The sequence below is a fragment of the Chenopodium album genome, chromosome 18 (genome assembly GCF_948465745.1).
Source record: "Chenopodium album chromosome 18, dcCheAlbu1.1, whole genome shotgun sequence".
Lineage (NCBI taxonomy): Eukaryota > Viridiplantae > Streptophyta > Magnoliopsida > Caryophyllales > Amaranthaceae > Chenopodium > Chenopodium album.
Window position 1 is genome coordinate 4,951,818 of NC_137851.1, and position 12,431 is coordinate 4,964,248.

Consider the following 12,431-nt stretch of genomic DNA (forward strand, 5'->3'; position numbering starts at 1 on the left):
AGAGAAGATATTAATACTTGAATTATGTTCTTCTAAATGAATATGTGCTTGTGAAAGTGAAACCAACTACTATTACAAAGCACATACAAATATATTTCAAGATATCCTCTCTATAAGAAGTGAATTTTATTTTTTTTATTTTTTATTATTTTTTTTAACACTATAAAGACGAGATATATTAATAAAAGATTATCCTTACATGAGTTACATCAATATGATTACAAGAAAATTGAATGTAGGTAAACTAATACAAAATACACAATTAATACAAAGACTTCGTGATTTAAACAATAAAAGAAGTATCACAAATTCACAATAGATAGAAATTAAGAATTGTTAATTCATTATTGTAGATTGTAGAACAAAGGATTATGTTTACCTAAACTTCCATTGGATACAATTTCCCCAAAATACACTACATTTCAAAAGACAAAAGTAGTTTGTATATAACACATGTACCATTGTACCATCTCTGACTAGCTAATATTTTTTTTTAATATGTTCGTTTTGTACATTCAAAACCCAAAACTGTTAACAAGGGAAAATATTTCCAAAAAACCTCAATTAACATCTAATCTAAACCTTAATTAAACAAGTCCTAGTCCCATTCCACATACAACTTGATAATCATTATTAACCTTCCGACTCATTGACTCGGCCTTCACAACCGACTCACACCCGAACCCGAGCGTCAGCTCGAGTTCCACCTCACCATCATCACCGTCACTACCGCGTCTGCCACTCTCCCTCTCCACCACCACCTCGGCAGCATCGACCGTTACATCGGTCGATACCAAGCTCGTGTGCGTGGCACTTCCGGGCTCATCCGGGTGGCTCACGGTGGAGTCATGACTCGTGCTTGGCCCGTTCAACTCGGCCGAGTCAGGCCGAGTTGACTCAGCCGCCGCCATCACCTGAAGAGCCGTTGCAGCAGCCGACTCGGCTTTAGAAGCCGGCTTGGACTTGGAGCCGACACGCTTGAACCGAGTCCGAGTCGGCTTGACTCGGTGCAACCCAGAGCTGTTGTTGGAGTGGGCGTGCTCATCTTTCGACACGTGGCGGATGTCGTAAGCCCCTTGGATAGGCGGGGAGTTAGCCGCGGCTTCAGTAGGGATCGGCGTGATCGGCGCGCCTTTTAAAACGGCTTCAATGGCTGTTTGACAAAGCTGCCATTGACCTGACCAAAGCAACCCAACTGAACCATAGATCGGGTTCACCATTCGACCACATGCTTCGTATAACAGTGACCTGAATATTGCTGAAATAAACAAAAACATTTAATCAGCATATATAGGTAATTAATTAAATGATTAATAATTAATTAAAGAAGTTCCAACAACAACTTGACCCCACTTGAACAAAAATAGAAACGTGGTAACCAAAACCAAGTACCCACCTAAAATCTAGGGACTATACCACTTTCCACTATTAGAAAACCACTAGATATATAATTTTGTTCTATTCATTTTAATTAAAAAATTTAATCCAATAATTTGAAATTATATCACACATATTCAATTAGTACATGCAAAGGGTTAGATAGATGACTAATCGCATGATGCATCGATAGCAATTACAAAATCATCAACTATGAAAAGATATATTACTCGTCTCTAAATGTTGTTTTTTTCGAAAAAGTTAAAAGACTAACCAGGGCGAAGGTGGTCAGGACCAGCGTTGATGAGGTTCATGAGACCAGCGCGACCATAAAACTTAGCAAGAAAGACGGTGGCATTAGCTTGAGACTCAGGGGACTTAATCCACTGAAGACAAGGTCTAATGCTACAATCCTCGCTACAACCTTTCCGTAGCACTCGACATCCGTTACAACTCATCCGCATTTTAATTTTACGAAACTTATCGATATCGATCAATTTGAAATAATAGAGAGAATTGAAGTATGGGTTAAGGTTAAGAAGGTGTTGGTTTGGGGGGGGGGGGGGGAAGGGAGGAAGAGAGGAGAATGTAGGAAGATATATAAATGAATCAAGATTGAAAATAGAAATGTTGGAAAGAGGAGAGAGAAAATAATAAAAAGTAGTTTGCTGGGTTCAGGAGCCGCAGCTGTTTCCCAAAAACTGGTAAAGAGAGGGAGTGTGGTCTTTTGCCTTTTTTGGGGGTATTATTTTATTACGAGTATATAAATAAAAAGTTTCCAGAAAATGGGAAGAGGGGAGATGAACCTATTTTGTCATATTTGTCATACTATTAGAATAAAATAGTATTTGGTACTGTGTTACTCTCGAAAGAAAGAAAGAGAGTGAATTATACTTTCCAATTTCCAACTCCTTTGGGGAGTTTAATTTTAAATTTAAATATGCTTAGCTAGCGTGTATTGTTTGTAATGTAGCTATAATTAGTCATTCTTTTTAGCCTGTTGGCTTACAAAGCTGTGGGCGAAACTATTTGATTTATTTAATGAGTGCTATACGCAGGAGATTAGTCTTTTATTTAATGGTTTCGTTAAGTAGTACATACCCCTGTATTTTTATACTAATGAAAAACGTTTCTTAATTATGGACTAGTACGATATGGATGATATTCTAAGGTTTTAACATATTCTAAGTTTTTCTTTTTTTTTTTAAATTTTTTTGTAGAAAATGTATTCCAATTATGTGATACAAAATACTCTTATATTTACAAATAGTCATATGTTAGGGTCTATTTTGATTTATTGAATTGAACTGAATTAAGCTGAACTGAATTGTCAATGAGAGAAGGAAATTAAAAACTGAACTGAACTGAAATTAAGCTGAAGGTAACAGATCCTTACTATATTACTCGCAGTAGATAAAAAAATGCATTTGTTAAGGTTATATTTCATGTGTTTACTTTCGTGCACTTACTATTTACCAATTAAATTAGAAAAAATGCACTCATAAAGTTATACTAGATAGAGTGAGGGATAGAGCTCAAGTGTTGATGTTCATGAAAATTTTCCTTCTGCAACTTCGTCTTAATTTTTTTTGTTAATTAATTGAGCATTGAAAGTGTTATCGATCTCAATCGTTGTACTCAGCCCTTAATAAACGATTAAGGCCCTGCTCTATAAGGTTCTGGACAAAACTAGTACAACAACTCAAAATAATAGGACCTAGGAAATATTGAGCAAAACATGCTTACAAAAAAACTTCCATGCACATTATAATCTGGACAATCTATGCTTGTTCATCAACGAGATAAGGGTTGGAGAGTTGGAGCTTGGACATATCTTTTTGAAATTCAAAAATATACCACATATAGATCAGATATACTCGAATTACACTAGTGTACTAGTAGTTTTGAACGAATTAAATTGGCAAACAGTACAAAAACAAAAATAGGGATTACATAGAAAATAGAAAAAGGGGGTACGAGTTCCAATTTCTGCAGCCTTCATAGTCTAAATACTTACTCCGTAAATGCACTAAACTTTAAAAGGATTGCAATCCATCCAGCTATACTTGGCCTGGAACTTTGGAACCCTAACGGCTAATACTCCACATGCATTCATATGAATCATATCTCCTTATATCTCAACACATACTTTGTACTCTTAAACTTTGCAAAATTCGAATTTTATATCTTTATAATTAATTAAGTTAATAATGTGAACTTATAAATTAAAACGAATATAATAAGATCTCATGTGATTATGTTTTCTTTAACAAATAAATTACAAGTGGTTAAAAAAGTATATAAAAATAATAATGTACAATCTCAAATATTGCGATTTATAATATGGAGAAAGAATTATATTCATACTAATTATCAATGAGTCATTCTTTCACTAAAGCGTAATTAGATAAATCCAATTCATAATTGCAATCATTAATACTTATATATGATGAATTATGTGTACTTTGGAACTCTGTGTGGTTTATTCATTTGATTTTCTTGGTTGTATATCAAAATTGATGAATACTCCGTAACTTCGTATCTATATTTATCAAAACTTAGGTAAATAAGTTTAATATTATTTACACTAATTTGCGTATTATTTTGTCATGTAATTCTAAATTAAGAGCCTGTTTTGATTTATTGAATTGAACTGAACTGACTGAATTGTTTATGAGAGAAGGAAATTAAAAACTAAACTGAAATTAAGGTGAAGAGAACAATACCTAATACTCGTACTACAATAGAAAAGATATTACGGAATGAATAGGGCTACATATAACATTACTCAATTACTCCGTACTGCTTATCTTATCTGAAGTATATTTATTTATAAAATAAATGAAAAACGATTAAAAGAAAAGGAAAAAAAATGTGGAAATGGCATGGAAGACACGTAGCAAAAGAAGAAAGAAATAGCCATTTGGTAAAATGGCAGTCGAGAGCCATGCAAGTGAGTCCAAATAACCACGAGACAGCGCGTGAAGAACACGTGTAAGTGTCAGAGTGCGGTCGAATCGCCACATAAGGTGAGAAAACTGGTGAGGACCCACCACTCCACATCTCCAGCTCCTGGTTTTCGGGAAACCATAAAATTAAATTATAAAGTAAACAAATTTCCAATATTTCTGGTAAAACCTTACAAAACCGGCGACTGGTTTCCGGTTTCTGGTTTCTGGTATTTCTTTTAGAGGATTGTGGACTGTGGGCGCCCAATTAGAGGTATTTAAATTTGATATTATTATCAGAGGTCGGTCCAAGACTCAAGTGGTTTTTAATTAAATAATTAATTATATCCTGTTTAATTAGTAGGGCGGTCGTCTAAATTTGGTGATTATGAATTAATCCCATAAGATTGGACCCATAATAAAATAAAATGAACTTGACTTTATTGTATAAAAACAAATTGATTGTTTCAGAGTTAATTTAATGAATTGAATACTTTGGGTTAAGAAAGGAGACATACCTAGTTTTGAAAAGGGAGTATTTAAATATTCCAAATTTAATTTGTGAAAGAAATATTAATTTAATAGTGGTTCCATCACCTTGGATTTCGGTTTGACATGTTAGATTTTGCCATCGCTTAAAACTTTTTTTAATTTTATTCTTCTACACAACCCTACCCTCCGCATTTTTTGAGTGTCCAAGTGGTATTACCTTACCACTAACCATTGTATAATTAGGGAGTGTTTGGTATGAGTATTTGATATGGGTGGAAACGGAATTAACTTACCGTTTCCTTTATCATATATTTGGTTCACAAGTAAAGAAACAAAATCCGTTACCTTGTGGTAACCGTTTCCACCCTTTTGTTTGTAGGGTAAATCTTGGGGAAACAATTAACGTTACTTGCCTCAATCACAAAAGACAAATTATTCTCTTTTCTCTCTCCTCTCGTTTTACAGATTTCATGAGAGTTCCCAAATTCGTTCGACATTTCTGTTGAGAATTCTCCTAAGAAAACGACTATTCTTCTGATTTTGCTCCATTTTTTACAATCTTCTACCTCAAATTTGTAAGTATTTTTGAATTTGTAAGTTTATTTAGTATGATTTTTGTATTTTGATTTTATATCTCGAAATTCATTGAATTCTAGGGTTAATATGATATCAATTTCTAGGGTTAATATGATATCAATTTCTAGGGTTGTTGATATCAATTTCGATTTTACAACATCAGTTTGATTTCATAACATCAGTGACTTGCTTGTTTGTTGACATTTTATTCGTCACTAACAATATAATTATACATTAATCTAAGATTGATGATGTTAAAGGAGTGTAAATTATCTTGTCAATCTATATTGTGTTGCACACAAAGTGTTCGATGAATTGTTTAGCTCAGAAAACTACTTTTCATAATTGCAGCGATTATGATGAGTACTCTATCTAGTGATACTTTTATTTATGCACACAACCTGTTTGATGAAATGTTTAGCTGAGTTGAGTTTATCTAGGGATCGACTAAGAGGAAACGGATTGGTTATAATTGTTTACGTTTCCTTAGTAATACCAAACAACTAGTAAGGGTAACACTATATATTACCCTTTCCCCTCCTAATTTATTTCCATTCCCTTACATTTATTAATTTGCTACCAAACGCCCCTTTAATTAATTATGTAACATTAATACGGAGTACATTATCTTCGCTCCTTTATTGTTATTTCTAGTAGTAATATTACCTTTTTTCAAAATACAGTAGATGTTTCAATTTGATCGGTTAATTTGTTAATGTCGAATTTTAACAAATACGAAGTACATAATATCTTTATTATCAACAAGTATAAATTATAAAGACTTATATTACATCGGTTTCATATTACTCGCAACAAATGGATATTTCGTGTCTCACAAATAATACTTTTTTGTTGCAAATAATATGAAACAGAAGTAGTATATATTTGAAAATTATTTATTGAAGTATGTTAAGAAAATACAATAAATACATGTATATATAAATCATTTTTTTTTTTTGAGAAGGTAAGAAGAAAAAAACATTAGGAAGCCCTCCTCACGAGGGGAATTCTTAATGTATAAGAAGATAGAATAGAAAACAAACTAGAGTTATTACAAACATTAATATCCATACTATTACACACTAAATGGTCAACATTAGCTATCCAATCCGCTGCGCAATTTGCCTCTCGGTAGATGTGATGGATACTCCAATTGCGAAACTAAGAAAGAAGAGAACGAGTGTCTTCGATAATATGTTCAATCTGCCAAAGTACCGCCCAAATTCCTGTTATTGAGTTGATGACTAATAGATTATCACCTTCAATTTCAATGTCTTGAAGGCCACATTGAAGAGCTACTTGGACTCCTTTATGAAGAGCCGTAGCTTCCGCTATAAATACTTTGGCGTTGCCGAGGTTGAATGCAGATGCCTTGATGAGTGCTCCGCTGCTATCTCTAATGATAACACCTGCTGCTGCTGAGTTATTACAAACTGAACCGTCGAAGTTGAGCCTGAAGAAGTTGTTGGGAGGCGTCTTCCATGATATAAGAATGGATGATGGGGATTGAGTATGAGATGAATGATTATGGGATCTCAAAATGGGAGATCCCATGGAGGAAAAGGTATCTATGAGACTTCTTTGGTGCCACTCATTGAACACAAATTGTGCTCGGTGGTAAATCCTACAGATACCAAAGGTCTCATTACGGAAGATAATAGCATTCCGCTCTTTCCAAATACTCCAAATGAGGAAAATGAATTTCCTTAAAGCATTTGGGTGTTTTCTTAAGTACATTAATGTTTCTGTAAGTAGTAGAAAGGAGGTTGAGCAATCTAATCACTTTTTCGATAATGGGAGATTCCAAACTTCTTTGGTTCTAGTGCAATTGAAAAAAAGAAGATCAACTGTTTCAGTATGCTAATTGCACAAAAGGCATATGTTAAAAGGATAGTGTTTCTTTTGTGAAGAGTGTCACGAACACCTACACTATTATTAAATATTTGGCAAAGGAAAATTTGGAGTTTGGGAGGGAGGTCTATTTTCCAAATCCATCTACGGAGCCACTTGTTGTCTTTAGGGTTAAGATTATGAGCAAGCCAATTGGCTGACTTTACAGAGAATTTCCATGTGTAGTGAGTCCCCAAACAGGTTTATCCATCATATCATTAAGAGGTAGTGGAATGCCCATGATTTGGGATGTAATGTTTTCAGGAAGAAAAACCCTTAATTTTTGTCTATCCCATTGTTTATTGGGTAAAATAAAGTCAGATACTTTAGTGTCAAGATTAACCTGATTGACATCTATCTGAATGAGCTTTAAAAGACTTTGATTAGCCACCCAATTATCGATCCAGGAAAAAAAATTTCTTTACCATCACCTATTTTCCAACGGATACCTTTTCTCAAAAGTTCACGTTGAGCAAGAATTTTTCTCCATAGATGAGAATCTTTCCCACCATTTTTGCACTCAAAAAAGGATGAATTGTGAAGATATTTATCCTTAGTGAATTTCACCCACAGATTATTGGATCAGTCATAATTTTCCAGCCTAATTTAGCGATAAAAGCTTTGTTAAACGGTTAAGTTCGACGAAGGCCAAGTCCTCCGACGCTCTTTGATCGACAAATTTTATCCCATGCTATAAGGGGAATACTATTTTTATCTATTTGTTGTCTCCAAAAGAAGTTTCGATGTAAGGAATCTATCTTTGTTGCAATGTCGTTTGGCAAAAGAGAGGATGAGTACAAGTAGGAGGGTAAAGCCTCTAAATTGCTTTGGATTAGGGTATGCCGTCCTGCCTTTGATAAAAAACCAGATTCCCAATGTTGAATTCTTTTTTCAGTCTTTTGAAGAATAAGCTTGTAGTCTTCTTTCTCAGGAAAAAAAGAACTACAATTCACCCCAAGGTAACGATCCAAACATGACTTGGGGGTCATGTTAAAGTGGCTTGCTAATTCGGTTCGTCTTGCATTTGGAATTTTCTTCGAGAAAATAATTGACGATTTGTGAAAATTAATTAATTGACCTGAAATTTTGCAAAAATTCTCAAGTATAGCTTTTAATCTATTACAAGAACTAGTTGTGGCCTTACAGAAAACTAGGCTATCGTCTGCAAATAAGAGACAAGGGATATTAAAGGATCATGGACATATCTTAAAGCCTATTCCGGCTTTGTTTTTAAGACTTTCAATAGAAAGTTTCCTTATTAAAACTTCCATGCAAAGAATAAAGAGGTAGGGAGATAGAGGATCTCCTTGTCTTAGGCCTCTTGATGGTTTCAACCATTCAGTAGAAGTGCCATTAATCTTTTAAAGAGTACGAGACTTTGGTTACACACTCAATAATCCAATTAATCCATTTTTGAGGAAAACCAAAAGCTTTTAAACATTCCCATAAAAAATCCCATTCTACTATATCATACGTCTATTCCATATCTAATTTCAGGGCAGTCTTATTGTTAGACTTTTGAAAAGTGTTAAGAACTTCTTGCACAATCAAAATATTATCATGAATTGAACGATCTAGGGTAAAAGCATTTTGAAGCGAGCTCATTTTGTCTTTCAAAATTGGACATAAACGATTCATTAGAATTTTTGAAATTGCCTTATAAATTGTGTTTACAAGACTTATCGGGCGAAAATGATTTGGATTTTCCGGTAAATCTATTTTTGGGATTAAAGTTATTAGAGTATGGTTCAAAGAAGGCGAAAGGTGACCATGGTGAAAGAAGCCTTGAATAGCTAAATAAATATCTTTCTCTATGATTGGCCAATATGATTGGAAAAATTTCGCCCCGAATCCGTCGGAACCTGGTGCTTTAAGCGGGTTCATATCGAAAAAGACATTCTTAATTTCTTCATTGGTTACAGGGGTTGTAAGAGAGTAAATACACTTTTATATTTAACTTGCAGGTATAATGCACAAACTGAAATCCAAGTGACATGTATGAATAATGCACAAGTTAAATTGAACATCTATTTTGAAATAGGGGGAGTAAAATCGTAAATGAAGACTAATCTCCATTGTTGATTTGCATGTGTATATATATACGGTGTTATATATAGTTTTGTATCGCTCTTTATTCGGTGTCCTGTAGAACAAATCTTGGATACAAATGTATAACACATTAACTCGAGAAAATGTCTAGTGCAAAATTTATTACTTTGTATCTTTTACATGTATTATTTGCGGCTCAATAGGAGTTGTAAGAGTGTATGACCTTCCACTTTTTTCCACCATATAAATAAATATATTGTAAAGTAATCTACTTCGTTGGTGCAAAACATTATGTAAACATGAATAAACGACTAATTATATTATATGCATGAAACCCACAGATTGAGGTTGTTTTGCTAAGTATACTTTGTTGGCTAACTATGCATAATCGACATGCAGTTAGGTTGTTTAAAACTCGTAGTTTTTGACTTGAATGACTGAATTACATCGAACTACCCTGTATTAGAACATTCCATACTAAAACTTTAAGCCCATACATAATTACATACACATATATACTAAATGGCCGGGTCTAGTGACAATGATAATTGGCATTATTAGGGTAAGAACTAAAAAGCGTATAGTATGTATAACTTCAGCCAAAAATGTAAAAGTACACCATAAATTACCAGTGGCGAATCTAGAAATATTATCAAGTGGGGTTAAAAATACATTTGTTTAAACTCTATTTAGATTAAATGATCAAATTTTGATATAAAATATGACAAATTCCAAAATTTTACACTTAAAATTTTCTATTTAGCAAATTCAAGTGGGGTCAAAGGACCCCACTTCGGACAATGTGGCTCCGCCACTGGAATTACTAGATATGTACAATTGTACGAAGGTAATTACTTTTACCTCCGTCGTTCTTTATCTATTGTAAATTTACACTCTTATTAACAAATGAGTTGAACGAACAATTAAGAAAGGGATTAAAGAAGTAATTAAGGTGAGAGTGGACAATTTGACCCACGTCGCATGATAATGTAAAAATATATGAAAAAGAAAAATTAAATCAAGCAAACAAATAGTAAAGGCATACAAGAAAGCAGTTTCCGATGTTATAATTGTTTAAATTTAGAAATATGATAATTATTGATATGAAAATTTTAAAGAAAATTGTCTTGCATGCAACAAAATTGTAAGAGAACACACGTTTGATAAAGGGAACACAAATGTCTTATGACGGAAGAAGCAGTTATTAATTACCAACTCAAATAACTTCACACCACATTATAACAATATATTGTAGGAGTGCGAAATATGTAAGCTCATTATCATATCTTGGAATGAATAACAAACAGTTGAAGTGTTGTACTTCGTAGTAGGGTTTTTTTTTTTTATTCTAATTTGATTGAGTTATTTTCATTATTTCGATGATTGTTTAATATGCCTTTACTTTTATCTTTATAAATACAGTATGATATTGTAATAATTAAAGATCACCCATTATTAAAGTTTGAAAAGGGATCAAAGATTGAAAGGTTATTATCAATTTTTTATCTTTTATTTTTTGGCTGGTATAAATAAATAAGGAAGAAAAATTAAAAGGAGCAAATGCAAAAATGGCTCTTCCTGGTTGAGTGGAAAGACCTAATTCGTTGTCTCTCCAAATTCTCAGCAGCCGCATATACCGTATACTATCTTCACGCGCTTGCATGGCGCGTGCGAGTATAATCTATCCTATAATCCTACTGTAGTAAATTAAATACTCCATGATGATAGAATATAGTATGTAGTTCCACAAAAGTTGGTAACTTGATAAATCAATTCCTTCTATATATATATTTTTTTGAGGTTGAGGTGATATATGACATGTTCTGTTCATATTATTTTCAGTTTAGTTTAGTTCAATTCATTTCAGTTCCTAATTTCCTTCTTTCATAAAATATTCAGTTCACTTCAGCTCTAATAAGTTGAGTTCAGTTCAGCTCAGTTCAGTCAATCAAAACAGACGCGGAATAGTGACATTGCTCTTACCTCGTATCCCTGAGGTTTAGGAATCAAGCCTCATGGGACTCATTTGAGGGATTTCCCTTATCTCCCCCCTCAAATGAGCCCCCTTCTTCTTACCAAAAAAATTCCTTCCATATTTTTATTTCACATGGATTGTAAATTTAATTACAACAAACATTAGCTAAGTTGATAAATTATCATGGAATATAGTAGGATAATCTTGAATTAGTTATAAAGTGTTGAGCCCCATGAGAAAACCCACATTCGAGTGGTGTGTTGTCCCACATTGGTTGAGTTTATAAATGAGAGTTTGTATTGGGATGTGTATCCCACATTGAAAAAAGAAGAAAGTTGTGTCTACTTTATAAGGCTAAGGGGCTACTCCCCTCATTGCCATATGGTTTTGAGGTGGAACCTCCTTAGTTGTATAAAGTGGACAGTTATGACGGGTGTGGCCCAGGCCACTTTATCATAAAGTGTAGGGTAATAGGGAAGATCATATAATAATAATAGGTACACTTGAAATATATCAAAAATCACCATTTATACTCTATATCATCACCATGTTTCTGATCTTGAACTAATTAATTAAATATCTAAAATCTTATGTAAATTAAATTCAATTTTCCTTAAATAAATAGAATTTATGTTAACAAAAACTCTCATCTCCATTACAAGGTGCAAGTTATATAAGCATTGGAAGTTCATATAATAATTGATTTGAATTACAATTTTGTAATTTTTAGAGTGGAAAATTATAATTTTAAGGGAGTTTTCTACCACTAGCTATTAAAATCATAGTGTATTAGTGTTGATGTTTTGTCTACTCCAAAGAGAATACTACCTCCGATTTTTTTAGTTGCAACTTTGGGATATTATTTGAGAGATATAAAATATTCCAAAGTTGCAACTAAAAAAAATCAGAGGTAGTACTACATTTACCCGAAATATGTTGTTCCTCTCCCTTTCTCTAATGTGTGGGACTTAATGGTAAATGGTAAGTGCAAAACTAAGATTTAAGCCCACCAAAATCTATCTATACTATATACTAAAGTAATCCCAATAATTATCCATAAGGTACACTTGGCATTACCTCATAAAAAATTTTCCCGCTTAAAAGTTTGTTACTTTTTTTTTTTT

At 33.3% G+C, this 12,431-nt stretch overlaps 1 protein-coding gene across 1 annotated transcript; it reads right to left on the minus strand.

Moving 5' to 3' along the window:
- Positions 1–420: 420 nt before the first annotated feature.
- Positions 421–1,863, minus strand: LOC145592800 (LOB domain-containing protein 42-like). Its single transcript, XM_081649306.1, has 2 exons — positions 1,652–1,863; positions 421–1,258 (listed from the first exon to the last, which is right to left on the minus strand). Exons 1-2 carry the CDS (start codon positions 1,839–1,841, stop codon positions 588–590), a joined length of 861 nt encoding a protein of 286 aa, XP_081505432.1. The 5' UTR covers positions 1,842–1,863; the 3' UTR covers positions 421–587.
- Positions 1,864–12,431: the final 10,568 nt, after the last annotated feature.

Excerpts from the sequence above, each read along its gene's own strand:
- LOC145592800 (XM_081649306.1), bottom strand. The coding sequence starts at position 1,841 with ATGCGGATGAGTTGTAACGGATGTCGAGTGCTACGGAAAGGTTGTAGC. Across the intron at positions 1,259-1,651 it reads TCCTGACCACCTTCGCCCTG|CAATATTCAGGTCACTGTTA; the intron begins GTTAGTCTTTTA and ends TGTTTATTTCAG.